This window comes from Budorcas taxicolor, chromosome 6 (assembly GCF_023091745.1).
Source record: "Budorcas taxicolor isolate Tak-1 chromosome 6, Takin1.1, whole genome shotgun sequence".
NCBI classification, from domain to species: Eukaryota; Metazoa; Chordata; class Mammalia; order Artiodactyla; family Bovidae; genus Budorcas; species Budorcas taxicolor.
The window spans coordinates 37,920,705-37,940,612 of record NC_068915.1 but is presented as its reverse complement, the minus strand read 5'-3'; the positions used below and the strand labels follow the sequence as shown (position 1 = coordinate 37,940,612).

The following is a 19,908-nucleotide window of genomic DNA, read 5'->3' as shown; positions in this document are numbered from 1 at the left end:
TATGAGCATTTATTACTTTTGTGTAAACATGTGTTATTAAACACTGCATCAAAAACCTATTCCTTTTGGCCCTTTGCTGTTCACCTGAGCTATCACAACATTGTTAATCAGCTATTTGTTGTTATTCGGTTATTCGTTGTGTCCGACTCTTTGCCACCCCATGGACTGCAGCACACCAGGCTTGCCCTGTCCTTCACCATCCATATCCCAATACGAAATAAAAAGTTAAAAAAAAAAAATCATTTCTTTTTGGAACATTTCAACATGGCCCAAACTGCATTATAATGAATATTCCAATTAAAGCCTGAAGTAGTTATCATTAAAACTCTAAGTAGATTCCCACATTTCTCGTGTTACTATGAGCTCAAGCTCTAAGTCTCCATATTGGCTCACATTTAAGATATTTTTAAGTTCAATGTTTTGCATACAAAACTCAAACACATTCTTAGCTTTGCTCTCTAACTTATATGTGGAGCCACTATAAGCAAAAGATTTCCTGGTGGCTCAAATGGTAAAGAATCTGCCTGCAATGTGGAAGACCTGAGTTCGATCCCTGGGTCTAGAAGATCCCCTGGAGAAAGGAATGGCTACCTACTCCAGTATTCTGGCCTGGAGAATTCCATGGACAGAGGAGCCTGGTGGGTTCCAGTTCATGGGGTTGCAAACAGTCAGAGAGGACTGAATGACTAACACTTTCACTTTCACAAGCAAAAGCATAATTCTATATTTCCAAAAAAAAAGAATTCATGCCCATAATTCATATTGTATGAAAAGCTTTTTTAAAAAAATGCATCTAAACCAGGACTTCCTGGTGGTCCAATGGTTAAGACTCTCCGCTTCCACTGAAGGGGCACAGGTCCACTCCCTGGTTGGGGAACTAAGATCCCCACAAGGTCCAGTCAAACAAAAAGGGGCACCAAAATCATGAAGTTAAAAAATCTACACACCAATATCCATAAAAATATATATATATATAACCTTTGGCCCAGCAATTCCACCTCTTGGAATCAACTCTACAAAATCCCAAACAAACATAAAAATGTAAAGAAAGTTTAAGACACCTTTAGCAGTGAAAACTGAGAACATCCTAAATGTTCATCAACCATCAAGAGAAGAGCAAATTAAATATTACCACCATACTATGAAGTGACATGCTGTTAAAACTGTGATAGACTTGTATGTACCAATATATAATGATCTCATGTATCAGTGGTTGAAAAAAAAGCAAAGATATGTATAGTCTGTGTTATAGGTTCAAAATTATGCATTTAATGTGTGTCTCTAAATGCAGAGAAAGAGGGTTTGGGACTGTATGCCCCAAACTGTTTAGATATCAACTCTATGGAGATTGAGGAATTAGGAGATAAGAGGAAACATTTATTCTATGTACTTCTGTATTTGAATTTTTGACAATGCATTCATGTTTTACTTATACAAGTTTACTTGTATAATTGTAAAGTGACCTAAGTAGAAATCAGGGTAATTCAAATAAATAAAAGATATTTTGAAAAAGCTTTTTAACAAACAAAAAGCCAAACAGCAACAATTTTAATAAATACTAAAACCGGCCACAGGGATCCACCCAGTCAATTGGAAAACTATCGCTTGCCCATGCACCAGATCCAGTCTGTTCCTTGTTTTTGTACAGCATGAAAGCTAAGATTTTTACATCTTTAAATGACATACATATAAATACATAAGTAAAAATATGTACATGTGAAAATTACATGAAATTCAAATTTTAGTGTCCATAAAAGTTAATGAAAGTTTTATCAGAAAACAGCCAGATCTATTCATAACGTATTTTGTGGCTGCTTTTGCAGAGCCACAGCAAACTGAGTCACTGCGAGAGAGACAGTATGGCCCACAGAAATATTTACTAAATATATTTACTACCTGGCAGTTAGAAAAGGTTTGCCAACAAATTTCAAAAGGGAGCACACCATTATCAACATTACAAAAAATGTTCATCATCACGTCTGAACAATTTTAAGAAAATGTCCCAAAACATACTGACTTTGGTCTTTTAGTATATTAAGCAGCACAGGATATTCTCTAGAAAGTCTCAGTGTGCATACCTATTTTTCCTTGACTGTCCAAAAACCTGGATTTCAACTTATTCTTAATCAAGCATGGCTCTGAGGGAGGGGGCTAGAAAGTTAACACACAACAACACAAATACAACACAAGCACAGTCCAAAGCAAAGGAAAAAATTTTACCTCAGTAAATACTCTGCATATACTACAGGCTCTGGCAAAATCTGCTCTAAAAATTCTTCACCTTCTTCTCCTTTTGATTTCAAATGTTCACAAAGGACACGCCAATACAAAGCAAATTCAGGAGTTAATGTATCTGCTGGAATCAATTTCCTTCATTTAAAAAGCAAAGAATAAAAGATATCTTAATATCCAGTAAAAATCTGAACACACAAAAAATTTGAACCAAGTAGATAACTGGGAATAAGCAGCCTTGATTTATAACCATCACCTCTTTAATTGCAAAGTCATTAATTTATCCACCCAAAAAAAATGAAGATATTTAGACAAAAAGGAAAAAGACAGACTCAAATAAGCAAACATAATAGGGATGCATGCTGTTGGACTTTTCATGGTAGGCCTAATGCAAACATAAAAGTAATAAAACAAAACAAAAAATGCGAAGTAGTCTAAGGGGTGAGTTCTTATATAAAGAGGAAAAAAAGGGAAAAAAGACATTCACCAGAGTAAAGAAAACCTAAGAGGTCTCAGTAAAAGATATCGATACAATCTTAAGCAATGGTAAAAGGGACTACTTTTAAGCACAGAAGTTCATCAATTATCATATTTCAAATAATGAACACTTTATATACCTGCCATCACTATTTTTACAGATTTCTGTCAGTTCATTAAGAGGAGTCACGGAAAACAAGGCATTGAGAACAGAGACTGCTACTTCAGAAGAATTTTCCACATCCAATCGATGAAGAAACTCTAATATATTTCCTTCAGTAAAACGTAACCAGCCTTGGAGAAGATGCTTCTGCATTGCTTGTTTCACAGCATCTGTTAAGTCATTGGAAACATAGGTGAACAAAGTCCCCCTCTAGCTTCTATCTCCTATATTTTTTGTGCTTTAATTAATTTTTATCAGATCAATGTTAACATTAAGTCGACATTTACTACAAAAATGAAACCAGACAAAGACAAAACAAAGCATATTAAAGAAAAAATTAAAAGAACAATGATATTACAAGTTACTATGATCCTTACTTTCAAGTGAAAATGGAAAAGGTCAGAACCAAATACAGAATCAAATACATAACCACTACCACAGCCTTCTCTCATTGAGTTCACTGGGCTTCAGATGTTAGTTTAGACTATATATAATACCTATTATTTCACTTGTTGCCTGACTTCATGTATTATATGACTGATATTTGCAGTAGTGAATTATACAAGCAATATCACTGAAAAACCTTATTCTTAGTTTTTAAAGTCATCCTAGTTATTAGTCCTTCAAACTCAGGTTTTCTTGCTGTGGCAAAATTAAGCCATTGGAGACTTCTCATGGGGTTTGGAAATTTAAAATGTATCATTCCTCATATCATTGCTGTAAGTCAATTCTCCAATTATAAAAGAGAAAAGGTGGGAAACAGGGAAATTACACTGGACTGACCATTTCTACTTGTTTTAGATGTACAGAACACATTCATAGCAGGATATTCACAAAAGGGATAAGACAGCATTTTTTTTTAAAGAGAGAGGGCTGAAAAAGAGATTCTGCCCTACTGCTGATGTAAGATATCTTTATAGCCTTAAACTCTAGTTTCTCCATACACCAAACACAGAAAAAAACAAACCGTGCTACTTCTAAGTACCAAGATCTTGAAAAATGTCTTCTATACAATACACCTACATAAACTTTGACAGGCTGTGGAAATGATAGATTTACCTGATCTAATTTATTAATAGGACACTCTTTCCTAAAACTTTTAGTTTGACCTCAAAATCTACTAAAGTTTTATGTATAAAGATGTTTAAATTACCTGATCGATCATTGAGACCTTGTTGAAGGAGCATTACTCTCTGAGCAATGGACAGAGCTCTCATGTGAACCTTCTCAGCTAAAACCTTTAAGAGATAATAAAAAATAGCCATTAAACTCAACATAATTTATGCATTTTACAACTAGTAATATCTCCTTCACCTAAGAAAATTATCTACAATGTCCAAAAAATTAATACCTGGCAATACATTAATGCAACAGGATTCTACCTAAATTATTTATACTCTGTCCATAAAAATCTCAATTGAAGAAATTACTACATGCCAAATATTTTTCAAAGGTATTTTAAGAATATGGGTTCTTGTCTTTTTAAGAACAGGTCTACACAAGACACTGGACTTATTTACCTGATAAGCCAGCTTTCTGACAGTTTCTTTCACATCCTTGGTGCGCCCAACAATTTTTGGCAAAGTCTTTGCTGATGGCGCAATACACGATAACACTGCCCGCCTAACTTCTGGATTTGAATCATTTTCAATCAAAGTAGCATATGCTAAAAATAGAGTAATACATTTTAGTACAGCAACAAAATATTTATTTAGCCATAGTCATAAGATAGCCCATATTTCATAATCTTTATAATGATAAAAATGCTATATTTTAGTCTTACACATTTAATTTTAGCTGAAGATTCTTTTCTGCCAACATCCTTTGAAAAGGACAGAATGAGAAAGCAGTCAATGGACTGGGCATAAAGGCTAAAATTGAAAACAAATAATCCTAAAAATCATAGAAAATCCATCATTCAGATTATGTCTTTGCTACTCAAGATTTAGAAAAAAGTCTAAGCTGGAAGGCAGTTTATTTTAAACTAATATGGCTTTTATAAAGAGGTCAGTATTTTAATTTTTAATGAACCTAAAAGAGAGAACTTCGGGTTTTGCTGAACAAAATTTTCATTTCCTGTATTTAAATACTTACCTCTATTTCCTCTGCTTTATAATCAAGTATACATTAACTATTAAACATATATATTTTACACATTATTATGTCCTTCATTTAATACCAAAAAATACCAACTACCACGAGTTATTAAAATTATAAAGCTAGTAACAGAGACAAAGAGAAAAACAAATCAGAAGAGTTCCCAAAAAAAGCCTAGGCATACATAGAAAAGTGGAATATGACTCTCTTTGCAAGCAGAGGTAGAGAAAGATTTCTTAAATAAAACAAAGTACAAACCGTAAGAGATTGGTAATTTTGACATTAGGAATTTTTCCAACAAAAGACATAGTGAAGCGAGTGAAATAATCCATCTAAAGTAGTAAGATCTACAATCCATATAACCCAATGGCTTCCCCTCAGAATATATAAAGAACTCCAATTAATAAGATAAGTCAAGAGAAAAATGAGCAGAACACATTAACAGGCAGTACACAGAAAAAATAAAATTGGTTGCTAAATATTTGAAAAGATACATAACAATGACATATGATACATATAACCAGATAAACAGAAATTTAAAAATATGACAATACCAAACATTGGAAAGGATAGGGCTCAGTGAACACTTTTATACAGTTATTGGAAATATAAATTGATAAACTGTTTTGTAGAACACCTGCACCTTATCCAATAAAGCTCATGACATACACCAACAAGTCAACCCTTAGGTATACATCCCAGAAAGACTGTGCACCAGAACCCATGTATAAGAAAGTTCATAGAAACAACACTATTTTAACAAGGAAAAAAAAAATGCAAACAACTAGAAGGTCCATCAATATCAGAAACAATATAATTGTCTTATACTCATACAGCAGAATGTTATAAGTCAGCAAATAAATATATCAACATGGATGAATGTTAGAAATAATGTTGAGAGCACAGAAAAATATAGTATGATTCACAAAACATACAAAATGATAGCCAAAACTTAACATTATTTAGAGGTTTATACACGTGGTTGGGCTTCCCAGGTGGTAGTAAAGAATCTGTCTGCCAACACAGGAGATGATCCCTGGATCAGGAGATCCCCTGGAGGAGGGCATGGCAACCCACTCCAGGATTCCTGCCTGAAAAATCCCATGGACACGGGAGCCTGGTGGGCTACAGTCCATGGGGTCGCAAAGAGTCAGACACGACTGAGTGACTGAGAACATACACACATGTTTAACTGTTCAAACAAACAAAAGGCAAGAGAATAATTAAACCAAAATTCAAGATAATCATTAATTCAGAGGGAGAGTGACAGAACTGGAGTGGGACCTAAGATAGGCTTCAAAGGTACTGATATTCTTTTTTTAAGTTGGATGGTGGCTACTTGAGTATAAGATTTTTCTTAATGTAAGTTTCAAAATCATATTATATATGTGTACATACATATGAACTATACTCTTCCATAACATCATAATAAGAAAATTCATCTGCTGAGAATTTAACATAATCAACGAAACTGAAAAAGAATTTAGGCAGCTATACATACCATTAACCACTGGGCATTCATCATCTTTGGGATCCTGAAGGCGTGAAAGAGCAAGAACTGCCTGTATCCTTACATTTGGAACTTTATCTTTCAATCTAATAAGCATGGCTTCATTTATTTTATCAAACAAATCATCATCAATCTGGGCATTTTCTGGCATATTTCCCAAGAGCTTGTTTATGAGCTGGCACGCTCTAAATCTAACTGCATTGCTGTTTGCTTCATGAGACTAAAACAGAAACAAATCAGAATTTATTCCAAGTTACATACCATTATTAACGTGCAAAAAAACCTTGATCCATAGGCATACTAAACACACATTACATACCACAAAGACTCAAAATATACATTGTCTAAAGTATTCACTAAATTACAAAAGGATAGTCCTCTTTGTAGGAACTCTCACTTCTAAAATAGAGAACCCATTTAAAACAAATGTTTATGAGAATTGGCTTAGAATGGTCATTAAAAATTTAATGCAGATTTATTTTTAAAAGTCCACATTTTAATCTTAATGACAGTTCTAATATTTCCATTTTCTCAATTATCAGATATTTCATTCTCTAAGATGCACAAACTCCTATGGCCCTTTTAAAATAGCAAAATTTTCTATACTATTATCCTGAAATTCTAGTTTTCCTATACCTTTAATAGAAAAGTAAGCAAATAATTTAAAATGCCACCATCCTCCTCCTCTTCATCATTTTCCATATCTGATTGGTGAAATGAAGTAACAAACTTTGCGGCAAATTCTATTACTCTTTCCACAGCTGGTTCTCGTTTATAGACCACCATAGCATATTTAAGGTAATGAACAAACTCCTCATGAAAACCTGTTTTGTCATCCACCTGAAAGAGAAAAGAAACCCTTCAAAAACTGCATGGATTAAATCCTTTTTTCTCAACATTACTCTAAAACGCTGAAAACACCAGCCCTACCACAAACTAAAATCATTGTTTAGTAAACTCTCAACTATCCAAACCACCAAAGAGGAAATAAATCTGCACAAATCTCTCTCTAGAGAAATGTACTTCTCGCAGGAAGAAAACAAACGTGAATCTTGACAGTGAAAAGAATTCCTCCGATATTTTTTTCAACACTCCTTAATTCTCCATATGATGCCTTGGTACCAGTTTAGTAAAAATCTGCTTCTTTATGAACAATCCAAAATCAATAACAGCATCTGCATTTTACCGAGTTACCTTTAATGTGCGTGGGCGAGTAGTCGCTGCAGTTGCGTCTGACTTTTCGACCCTATGGACTGTAGCCTGCCAAGTTCCTCTGTCCATCGAATTCTCCAGGCCAAGAATACTGGAGTGGGTTGCCATGCCCTCCTCCAGGGGATCTTCCCGACTCAGGGATTGAACCCGAGTCTCCTGAGGCTCCTGAACTGCAAGCGGATTCTTTACCGCTGAGCCACCGGGGAAGCCCATTACCCTTAGTATTACACAGCAATTCCTTTCCGATAACAACTTTCACATCCTGTCTCATATCCTCAAGCCCTATTATACTGACATAATTTTTCTAGCACCTCAAGATAATTTATTTTCCCGAAATCCATTGTCCTATTCGTCTCAAGGCTACATTCAAAAGGAAGCAAACAGCATTTACGTGACTAGGAAGAGTCTGGTGCTAACAATTAATTTGCTAATTGGTGATTTGATGCAATTTCACTGCGGCGCGAGGTTTAAGTAATTAGATGTGGGCGGTGACCAGAAGGACAACAACCGTTGAGCCACCGCGTTCAGGACCCAAGATACAGCCCTACACTAGGTCGACCCGGTGCGCGCAAACATTTCTCTTAGATTCGCCGCCAGAGAATTAACGGTCCACGCCGTAGGCCTCTTCGAACCGGGTCTGGAAGGCTGAAGAGCCTGGAGTCGTGGTGAGATTAGTCGGGAGGGTAGCGGGAAGCCCCTGGGAGAGAGGCCGGGGAGGGGAGAGGCGGGCCCCGGACCGCGGGCGGCCGCGCTTACCGAGCCGTAGGTGCGGTTCAGCGACACCACCAGCTTCGCCTGGTTCTGGTGAGGCTGCTGCGCCAGCTGGAAGGCCTCCTTAATCGGCAGCAGTCTCTTCTCCTTCCCCATGGCGCCAGTACCCGGCAGAGACGAAGCCTGTTCACGTTCGCCTACAACAGGCCAGACGGACCAAGGTCCTCTTCTCCACTGGGAAGCCGACAGTCGAGGGCGTGGTTACCGCCAAAGCTTTCAAACAACTCCCGCGGGAGAAGGAAATACCGCGAGACTACCGCGAGCGCGTAGAGCGGCGAGAGCTGGAAGAGACAAATCCACCGCCTTCAACCTCACGGTTTGGGCGCATGCGCTGAGTGTCTTTTAAGCCGTTTTCTGAGGGGGGCTTGGCGTTTCTAAGAGAAAGGGTCATTGGCTCCCCCGGAAGAGATATCCGCCGGGAGTGAGTACCCTGTGGAGATTCGCCTGTTGGAGCCGAGCTGGTGGCGCTAGGCCTAGTCGGGTCTTGCGGCTGGGGGTGAGGCGAGGAAGAAGAATCCTCCATGGGTGAGAACAGGGACTCTGCCGAGGGGAAGAATCCCTGCTCCCCCTTTAGGAGAGGAGTTCATTTGGAGATGCGTGGAGGAGGGAAGGCTGGGGCGTCTGGGAGTGCTGCGCCAGCGCCCCGGCTTCTACTGAGAAGGGAAATGTCCCTAGGTCTTCTGATTGAGGCGAGCCGCTTTTTAATTCTGAGCGGTTGTTGTCCTTCTGGTCAATGCCCACATCTAATTACTTAAACCTCTCCCCACAGTGAAATTGCTGGTGGAGAGTCTGCAAACGTGGGAGGCAGTTGGGGAAGAGAGGCACGAGTTGCTTGTTGTTTTGAAGGCCTGGTTTACAAACGTGCATGTTGTTTAGTCGCTAAGTCGTGTCCAACTCTTCGCGATCCCAGAGACTGTGGCCCGCCAGGCTGCTCTGTCCATGGGATTTCCCAGGCAAGAATACTGAAGTGGGTTGCCATTTCCTCCTCCACGGGATCTTCCCCACCCTGGGATCTAACCCGCATCTCCTGCTTTGGCTGGAGGGAACAACTGAGCCACCAGGGAAGCCCCACAAAGGTACCTAAGGGCAATGTTTTCAACAAAGGAAAACACAGATTGGAAAAGGGTATAGAGATTAAGATAAATTGCCTTCCGAATTTTTTTTAATGGAGTTATTTCAGGTAGAAATCAACATCTCCATACTTACAGCCAACTACAGAATTAAATTACAGTGCTTCATGTATGCCTTTTTCCTATCAAACTATCTTCCCTCCCCAGCAGTAGTAGATTTTCTTCTTTTTTTTGGAGGGGGGGGGAATTTTCTTAATTTACTGGTAACTTTTATGTGTTAATGACATATGAATAAATCTATGAATAAGTATACTGTATTGTTTTCATGTTCTAAGGTTATATGAATAATCATGGAACCTGCTTTTTCCCATAACTGTTATTTTTGAAGTTTATTCATATTGATACTTTCATAACAGTAACTGAACACCTTATGGACCCTTTTTCTAGGAAAAAGTAATCAGTGTTTGATCTAGGAAGGAAAAGGAAAGTTTTATTCAGGCCAACCTGAGGATTATAACCCATGAGATAGTCTTTCAGAAAGCTCTGAGGACTGTTCTGCCCTATAGAGGTCTAAGCACGATTATATATGTTTTTGAGACGAAGGGTGTCTGTCAACGCATTATTGACAGTTTACACAATCCAGACCTATGGGTGTGAAGAGAATAGTAGGTCATAGGAGACACCATACAAGATTAAGAAGGAAGGTTATCTCCTAGGAGTTCTTATTAGTGCAGCTACACAACACACACTAAAGGGGAGGGAGGAGGCCCAAATAGCCAGAGGAAAAATTTTGTATTTTAATTTTTCTTTTCTTGTCATAAAATTGTATTTTATTTCATTACCTTTTATGCCAAGACAGTGTTCTAAGCACTTTACTATGTTTAATCCTCAGATACAACCCTTGAAACTACTTCTCCTTTTTAAGAAGAGGAAACTGAGGTACAGATAGGTTTCTCTAATAGTCTATTGTTTGAGTATGCCATAATTTGTTCATCCATTCCCTTGCTTCATAGTCCTAATTCCTGAAATATTGTAGGTATTCAAATGCTAGTTAATAAATATGGTAGCAGTTGGAGTTCCCATAATTTCAAAATTATCAAAATGTCTAATTTCTGAAAAGGCAAGATGTGTGGGTACTTTAGGTTAATCAGCTGAGGAAAATCATAGAGGTTTAAGAGTACATGAAATATGCTTGATAACAATTTTAATTTCACTGTAGATTAAAATGTAGAGTATCTAGACAGCCGTGGTGAAAGAAACGTAGAAAGGGCATTTTTTTTTTAACCAATTATATCCAAAATAGCGTCTCAACATGTATTCAACATAAATTGAGAATTATTTTACATTAGCCACATTTCAAATGCTAAGTGGAGCTAGTGGCTGCAGTATTAGTGTAGAACTGTTCTTACTTTGGGAACCACTGACCTTACCATTTGTTTTTCATCTAAAATCAATTGGTGAACTAAAAGTTTGAGCAAACTAATATTTGGAGGCATTTTTCCTATTTTGGAGCCTTTTATTGCTCAGGCTTCCTTATGCTTTGGGTGTCTGCTACCTTTGTTGCTTTTTTAACTGTGCAGTTCTGTTACTTCCTTTACCTTATTTTATTGGACTATCTTACCACAAATTCTTACCATTTTGTAAGTTACTGAAGGGTGAGGCATTGGCCACCAGAGGTCAGCCTAACTATCTTGATTAGCTCTGTGGAGGTGAGGTTTAATAATATGTCTTTGTTCAGTATTTTTTTAACATTATAATCTGAAAACTTTTTTTAAAAGATACTGGATTACAAAAATGTCAGTTTTGGAATGGTAGAAGATAGTTGCAAACCATATATCTCATAAGGAGTTAATAGAAAAAATATATAAGAACTCATACAATTCAATAGTGAATTAATAATAACCTAATTAAAAATGAGCAAAGGACCTGAATAGACAAATTTTCCAAAGAACACATGCAAATGGCCAACCAGTATATGAAAAGGTGGTCAACATCATGAATCATCAGGGAAATTCAAATGAAAACCACAGTAAAGTATCACTTCACATCTGTCAGAATGACTGTTAAAAAGTCTAAAGATAACAAGTGTTGATGAGGATGTACAGAAAAAGGAACACTGATACATGTTCAGTTCAGTTGCTCAGTCGTGTCCGACTCTTTGCGACCCCATGAATCGCAGCATGCCAGGCCTCCCTGTCCATCACCAACTCCCGGAGTTCACTCAGACTCACATCCTAGTCAGTGATGCCATCCAGCCATCATCCTCTGTCGTCCCCTTCTCCTGCCCCCAATCCCTCCCAGCATTAGAGGTGGGCAGCAATATGAAAGTTCCTCAAAAAAGTAAAAATAGAACTGTCATATGATCCAGGAATCCCCCTTCTTGGTATATATTCAAAGGAAATAAAATTACTATCTCAAAGATGTATCTGCACTCCCATGTTTATTGCAGCATTATTCACAGTAGCCAAGGTGTGGCAATAAGTGTCCATCAATGAGTAAATGGATAAAGAATATGTAACATTTATATACAGACATGATTCAATCTTTAAAAAAAAGGAAATTCTACAATTTACAGCAACATGGGTCAACCTGGAGGACATTCTGCCATATAAAATAAACCAAACACAAAGACAAATCCTGTATGATCCTATTTACATGTGGAATCTCAAAAAGTTGAACTCACAGTAACAGAGTAGAAAAGGAGTTATCAGTGGCTAGCGACGGAGGAGCCTGGTAGGCTGCAGTCCATGGGGTCGCTAAGAGTCAGGCACGACAGCGACTTCACTTTCACTTTTCACTTTCATGCATTGGAGAAGGAAATGGCAACCCACTCCAGTGTTCTTGCCTGGAGAATCCCAGGGATGGGGGAGCCTGGTGGGCTGCCATCTCTGGGGTCGCACAGAGTCGGACACAACTGAAGCGACTTAGTAGCAGCAGCAGCTGGTAAAGGAAATAGGAAGAACTCCTGGAATTGGTGATGGACAGGGAGGCCTGGCGTGCTGCGATTCATGGAGTCACAGAGTCGGATACGACTGAGCGACTGAACTGAACTGAACTGAACTGAAAGCATACAAACTTTCTGGAGACCTAATGTACGTTGTGGTGACGATAGTTAATTATGTATACTTGAAATTTACTGGGAGTAGATCCTAAGTGTTCTCATCACATCACATGCAAAAAAAATACCTGTGAGGTGATGGATATTTTCATTAGCTTGATTGTGGTAATCATTTCACAGTGAATACATATCTCAGGATATCATGTACATGTTGAATATATACAATTTGTCAATCGTACCTCAATAAAACTGGCTTTATTTTTAAAAAGATGCTATGTTAAACTCACTGCCTTTCATTTATCTGTGTCTTGACTTTTAATGCTATTGGGAAAAAGAAATTGTAGCAATTAAACTAAGCAAGCTAAAGAATTTGTATAGTAAGGCTATTTCTGAAATTACAGAAAAATCATTCTTTCAAGGTAAATTTTACATGGGAGTACCTAGAGTGATTAATTCAGTTTTTATGTTTTTTGTTCAACTACTTCATCATCATATACATATACATGTTGTTGCTAAGTCGTATCCAACTCTGCGACCCTGTGAGTGTAGACTGCCTGGCTCTCTGTCCATGGGATTTCCCAGTAATTCAGTTTTGATATGCCTATAACTGCTTCTGCAATGGCTGAGACAGTAAAGAATCTGCCTGCAATACAGGAGACCTGGGTTTGATCCCTGAGTTGGGAAGATCCCCTGGAGAAGGAAATGGCAACCCTCTCCAGTATTCTTGCCTGGAAAATCCCATGAACAGAGGAGCCTGGCAGGCTACAGTTCATGCGGTTGCAGAGAGTGGGACAACTAACACACTATAGTGCCTGTGGAATGTAAGAGGTTAACAGGGTGAGTTCACTCTAGATTTTATAGATGCCTTCAAAGAAACTTTGTCTTATTTCTGCTATAGTAGAATGACCCTTTTAAAGAATGCTTTGAATAGCACAGTAACTAAAGTATAGCCAATTATTAGTCTTGCAGATGGAATCTGGTTGAATGAAAATAGTAAAACTATGAGGACAGAAGAATTAAAAGCTAAAACCTCCTATCTCAATAAAATACTTATAATACATTTATAATTTTTGTTTTCAGATTGAAGTAGGTAATATAAACTTTTTAAAGTATTCTTAAAGATGAAGTTTAAGTTACAAGCAATTTCCTTTGTATGGCTTTAATAGTTATCTTTGTTGATCCTGTTTTTAAATATTATTTCATATGTCTATATATCTTTCTCATACGTGTATATTAAAATTTTCATATTTTTGTCTCCCTAAAATAAAGGTAAAACATGCTTGTGTAGTTATAACAGGCCTCTACCATTCTCTCATTAATTTTTTTTAAAAAACTTGCTAAGCCCCTAATATGTACCACTGCTGAGAACTAAATTAGATAAAAAAATGAGTAGAAGCCAGAGAAATATTCTCTTATTTTATTTGGCCATGCTGCACAGCATGTGGAATCTTAGTTCCCAGAGCAGATATCTAACCTGTGTCCCCTGCATTGGGAGCATGGCATCTTTACCACTGAACTACCAGGAAGTCCCAGAGAAATGTTCTTTAGATGAACATTACTGACAGGAAGCCAGCCCTTATCACCTCTATGTATTTGACCCTAGAGATGTTACAGACTTTCATTTTGAAAATCATTCTTACAGAATGGCATAAATGGGATGTTGATAATTTGGTTTTGCTTATTTCATTTGTTGTTGTTCAGTTGCTAAGTCCTGGCCAACTCTGCAATTTAACCTATGCTTTTAGTCCATCTGTGTTGCTATGTATACTTCTAATGTGCTTTCATCACATGTTGCCTATCCATTCCTCTAGGGATGGAAACTTTGAATGCTTCTAATTCTTTAACATCAGAGATGAAGCTTCAGAATACATGTTGGTTTTCCGGAGATTTTCTCTGTTATATAAACCCAAGAGTAGAATTGCTGGATCCTAAGATGTGCAGATAGTCTAGCTAAGTAGGGCTGCCAGATTGCTCTTCAGAAAGGTTAGCCCAGTCTATAATCCCACCAATAGTGCTGGTTTCTAAAGGAATTCCTTTAGTCCCCTCACTAACACCTGTCCTTATCCATCTTCCTAATTTTTACCAAAATAATAGAATAATGTGATATCTCTTTACTCACGTAGAGTTAATGGCCTGTGGATTTTTTCTTCTGTAAACTGGGTATTGTCCTTTGCCCATTTCTTTATTGAGATTGCTACCTTTGTTGTTGATTTGTAATTAACTTCTTTCTTGATGTCTTTACTTCATTCCAAAAAGGATTAATTTTGATGTGATTGAACTCATCATAGTTTGGTCTTGTGCTTTATGGTTTTTTTTTTTTTAAGAAGTCCTCTGCTCCTAAATCACAAAGATATTCTCCTGCATTATATTCTAGTGACTATATAGTCTTATACTTCTCACTTAGATCTTTAATCTGTCATGAGTCCTCCTTTGTATGTGGCATTATATAGGTAACTTTTATTTTTCTTCATATGAGCCAGATTTACCAATATTATGTGCTAGATGGATTCATCCCCCTTTGATTTATGTGCTAACTTTATATTACATTCTAAAATTTTATGTGGTTCTATTTCTGAGCTTTGTTCCATTGGACTATTTGTTCTTATATTCTACCAGAGAAGCCCTGTTCTTGTACTAACTCTACCTTATTTTAATTTCTGTAGCTTCTCTAATATGTGTAACTATCCTGTAGCCCAAGAACCTCCTTTATGCTTCTGTTTAAATAGTTGGTGTAGCTATATATGGAATTTTATTCTTAACATATGAGGATTGTATAAATTGGAAAAACGTTAACTTTATAGTATTCATTTGTTCCATCCAAGAGCATGGAGTGTCTGTTTATTTTAAATTATGTGTCCTTGATTAGAATTTTACAGTCTTCTTTATAGAGGTCTTGAATATTATTGATTAGTTCTTAAATCCTTCATAGGTTTAGTCTGAGTTTTTTTTTTTTTCCTTTTCTTTATTGTGAAAGTGTTTATGTAATATATTTTATGGTCCATATTGCTGGTATAGCAGTTAAGAGTGCCTGTGGTCAAATCCTATCATTTTGTAGATATAGGACCCTGGACAAGTAGCTTAAACCTCATGTATAAAATGGGGACAATAAAAGTACCTATCTTACAGGATCGTTAGAATTTCAATGAGTAGTGTTTGTACAATTCCTAGAATAGTATTTGGCAAATAGTAAGTGCTATATAAACAAGTTAATGAATATTCATAGGTTAATCTGTGAATTAGAAAAAAGATTCAGGAATCTTATTGAGCTTTTTTGGTAGCTCTAATAGTTTATATTTTAGGGTTTTGTTTTTTTTAATTTGGATGACTATATCATCTGTAAAATAGTTTTATCTCTTTACAGTTCTTACCCTTTTTAAAAAAAATAATGTTGACTAGGACTTTGGTACTTTGTTACACAGTATCAGTCATCAGGATCACCCTACGTGATTCATTTTTAAAGAGAATATATCCAAATTTCTCATTTAGGATAATATTTGCTGAAAGTTTTTGGTAGATAAGTTTTACCATGATGAGAAAGTAGCTTTCTCTTCCAATCTGGTAAAAGTGTTTTGGTTTTTTAAGTCATAAATAGTCATTGGTCAAAAATTAAGAAGAGTTAAATTTCCACAATTGGTAAAATTATCTGATTTTTTCTGTTTTATTACTGTAGTGATTTATATTTATAAATTTATGAAACTGAGATGTTCTTGCTTTCAAGTTCTACATGATTATGACATTCTTTTTTTCTTTATTACACTATTACATTTCATTAGGTAGTATTTGAAATTTTTGCAAGTAAAATGAGCCTGTATCTTTCTTATATGCTTCATCTCTAGATTTAATTAATGTTTTATTATCTTCATGAAAGAAGCTAATCAGTTTTATGCTTTTTTGCTTTTTTCTGGAACAGTTAATATAAAATATGTATTAATTTTCTTGAAAGTTTAATGGAACTGTCTTATGAGAGTGGTGTTTTTAATAGGCGGTTATTACCTCTTCACTTTCTTTAATACTGGTCTGATTTATTCCAGTTATCGATTTATTACTATATGAATTTTAGTATTTTATATTCTTCTAGAATTTAGCCAGCTTATCTAGGTTTTCACATGTTAGCATATATTATGTTTTTACTTTTAATCTTTTTTGGAGTATTTTTAAATCTCTTTCTTGATAAGTCTCACTAGTTTTGTTTTTCTTATTCATATTTTCAGAAAACTGTCTTTCAGTTTTATCAACCTATTTTTCCATTATATACACTATTTAATTTCTGCCTTTATTATTTCTTTTCTCCTTATTTTGCTGTTGCTTTTTTTCTGTTATCTTGAATGCCTAACTTGTGGGTATTTAAACTTCCTTATTTCCTCACAAGTGTATTCAAAGCTATGAATTTCTTCTAAGTACTGGTTTGGCCATGCCCCACAAATTTTGCCTTGTATGGTTATGATATCTTTTGGGGGGGGGGGGTATTAAGATTGCTATCTGAGCATTATTCTGGTCCACAGTTACCTGATAACATCTTTTTTCATATTTCTGGTTTTGACCTTTTGGGGTCTTTTTGCCTTAAAGTATGTTATCGAATCTTATTTTGTTTTGTTAATTCATTCTGAGTGTCTGTCTTTTAATTATGAATTTAAGCTGTTTATAGTCATTGTAATTCCCGCTATATTAAGATTTATGCCTGCCATAATCTGTAGAGTATAGTCATAGGACCACAACCTTTGGGTCCCAGCAAGAGTTCTGACATCTAGAAACTACAGTGAGGACAGGTCTCCTAAAACTAATGCCAAGAAGCACCTCTAAAGATAAAAATGGTACCTTTTACAGCTCCCTATTTGGAGTTCGAAGCATAAGGGATCTGCTTTGCAGAGAATTATCTGGTATAGAACTGCATAATAAAAAACAAACTAGCCCAGGTATGTACCAACAAAGGATTAAAGTGGCCCCAGGCTTTCCTTCCCAATTTTGTCATGGTAGGAGCCAGTCCCAGTTGGAGAATCTGCCTAAGTTTATGTGCTGAAGATGGGAAAGCCAGTAAGGCTTTTTGCTTAGCATCAGTGTGCTTGGATACTCTATGAAGTTAGATGGATAATAATGTTACCCAGTGCTTTCAAGCTTTAATATCATGTCTCAAGTCTTCTCATTCACAGGTTAAGGCTACCTTTGCAGATGGTCCAGCAACTAAGTCGCCAGTTTCCAAGGGCATTTGCACCATCTATGGAAAACATCGGATCCTTGCACACCAGACAGATCCTTGGCAACTCATCCCACCATCCCCCTGCACAAAAGTTACTCCACCAGCTGACAAAGAAGGCAATCACTGAGTTTCTTTTCATTACCAAATAAATACAATATCTCTGCCAACAAAAAAGAGTACACAAAGTGTCTCTTCATGAAATCGCAACCAGTTGAGACCATGCTAAGCAAATCAGCTTGTCTATACAGTGACCTCTTCTTTTCTTCAGTAGCCGGGATTTGAAGGAGAGACTCTGACCTGTGCCACTGGTAAGTGACTAACTTTTACACACTGAACTGGTGCTGAGAACTGAGCTGTCATCTTTGTAAGTGAAGAATATACAACATAATCTTGAAGAACTGTACAGTGTTGCAAGCCAGAGGCATACTATGTGTGTATAACAGACTGAGAAACAAGTGAATCTTAATGAAACAATTTCTCATCTTTTGCTTTATTTGCCAGTGTCAGTGTTTTGCTGGCTTAGATTGTTACCTTTTTCTGGTATCTTTTTTCCTATACTGTTGGTCTATTTTAATGGGTCCTAGAAATCCCTCTCCTGATCCCTTATCAGAATCAGAAAGTGAGGAAGAAGAAAACACTAACTACCTAAATGAGAGTTCTGGGGAAGAGTGGGATTCCTCTGAAGAAGAGGACCCTGTGGTGCCCAACCTAACACCTCTTGAGAGTCTTGCCTGGCAGGTTAAGTGCCTTTTAAAATACTCTACAACTTGGAAACCTTTAAATCCTAATTCCTGGTTATATCATGCTAAACTCCTGGATGCTAGCACACCAGTCCATATACTTCGAGAGATAGGTCTGAGACTCTCTCATTGCTCCCATTGTGTACCCAGACTGGAACCAATTCCTGAATGGCCTCCTCTGGCTTCTTGTGGAGTACCACCTTTTCAAAAGCCCCTTCTAAGTCCCAGCCGGCTTTCTAGAGAGCATGCCACTCTAAATGGAGCGCTGCAGTTTGCCACCAAACAGTTGAGTCGAACATTGAGTAGAGCCACCCCCATACCTGAATACCTAAAACAGATTCCTAATTCCTGTGTTTCTGGTTGTTGCTGTGGCTGGTTAACTAAAACAGTTAAGGAAACAACCCGCACTGAACCCATCAACACTACTTATTCCTACACTGACTTCCAAAAGGCAGTTAACAAACTCCTAACTGCATCACTATAAAAAACCCACTCACCATTCTCATCTCACGTTCCCAGTTGAGAAAGGAACACAGTTACACAGCCCACAGTTGAGAAACAAATGTCTTCTCAGCCCAACTATCCCCTGTCTTCAGAAGCCAAAGTACCGTCCAGTACTAAATACATACCCTAAGAGTCCTGTAACTCAACTACAAAAGATGTGCAGTGCAAGCATTCCCTTTGAAAGACTCTGTGGATGAGAAGAGAACTTCAATAGAGAATTAGTTAAAAGGGACCTTTTTACAAAAAAATTGTTGACTACTCTCCTCACCCAGTTCTCCCAACAATTTACTCTGCTTGTCTAATGGACTTAACTAGATACCTAATTATCAATGGGAAGGAAAAGTAGGCCACTATCCCACTGGTTACCCAACCTTCAGAATAGCCATTGTGGAAACTGGTAAATTAGCTACTGCTAATAACACCTTTCTGAGCATACTTTTCTCTAATACTCATTTTCAGAGAGGTTTTTGATTTAAATAGAATAACTGGACAAAAGAAAATGGTAGGACTATGGGTTTAACTCCCAGTTTTATATTGATAGTCCTGCATAGGGCACCCTTTAGGGGTTCCTATTTGTGGGGAGGGAATGCAGCGCAGCAGTGCGTAGTCACTTAGTTGTGTCTGATTCTTTGCAACCCCGTGGACTGTAACCCACCCAATGTAGTAGCAGCCTACACTACTTCAGATGTATTATGGGACCTACAGTTACAGCATATACATTTTATAGGTTCCCACCAGGCTGTCTAGATAAACTGGCTTGTAAGATCATGTGTGTGTGTGTGCTCAGTCTTGTTTGACTCTGCAACCCCATGGACTATAGCCTACAAGGTTCTTCTATCTGGAATTTTCCAGGCAAGAATATTGGAGTGGGTTGCCATTT

At 37.1% G+C, this 19,908-nt stretch overlaps 2 protein-coding genes across 2 annotated transcripts in view; one reads left to right on the top strand and one right to left on the bottom strand.

Annotated features, from left to right (window-relative positions):
* Positions 1–8,558, bottom strand: part of NCAPG (non-SMC condensin I complex subunit G) — a 44,744-nt gene extending 36,186 nt beyond the window's left edge. Inside the window, exons 1-7 of the mRNA XM_052642238.1 lie at positions 8,448–8,558; positions 7,116–7,319; positions 6,471–6,699; positions 4,393–4,538; positions 4,026–4,110; positions 2,850–3,042; positions 2,221–2,370 (exon numbers count right to left, since the gene is read on the bottom strand). Of these exons, the coding sequence (XP_052498198.1) occupies positions 2,221–2,370; positions 2,850–3,042; positions 4,026–4,110; positions 4,393–4,538; positions 6,471–6,699; positions 7,116–7,319; positions 8,448–8,558 (1,118 nt within the window). The remainder of the gene's footprint in view (positions 1–2,220; positions 2,371–2,849; positions 3,043–4,025; positions 4,111–4,392; positions 4,539–6,470; positions 6,700–7,115; positions 7,320–8,447) is intronic.
* A 9,791-nt stretch (positions 8,559–18,349) lies between these two features.
* DCAF16 (DDB1 and CUL4 associated factor 16) lies at positions 18,350–19,559 on the top strand. The gene has a single exon (XM_052642269.1). The coding sequence runs from the start codon at positions 18,358–18,360 to the stop codon at positions 19,006–19,008; it is 651 nt and encodes a 216-aa protein (XP_052498229.1). The 5' UTR covers positions 18,350–18,357; the 3' UTR covers positions 19,009–19,559.
* Positions 19,560–19,908: the final 349 nt, after the last annotated feature.

Bases quoted from the DNA above. Each gene is read 5' to 3' on its own strand.
- DCAF16 (XM_052642269.1), top strand. From the start codon at position 18,358: ATGGGTCCTAGAAATCCCTCTCCTGATCCCTTATCAGAATCAGAAAGT.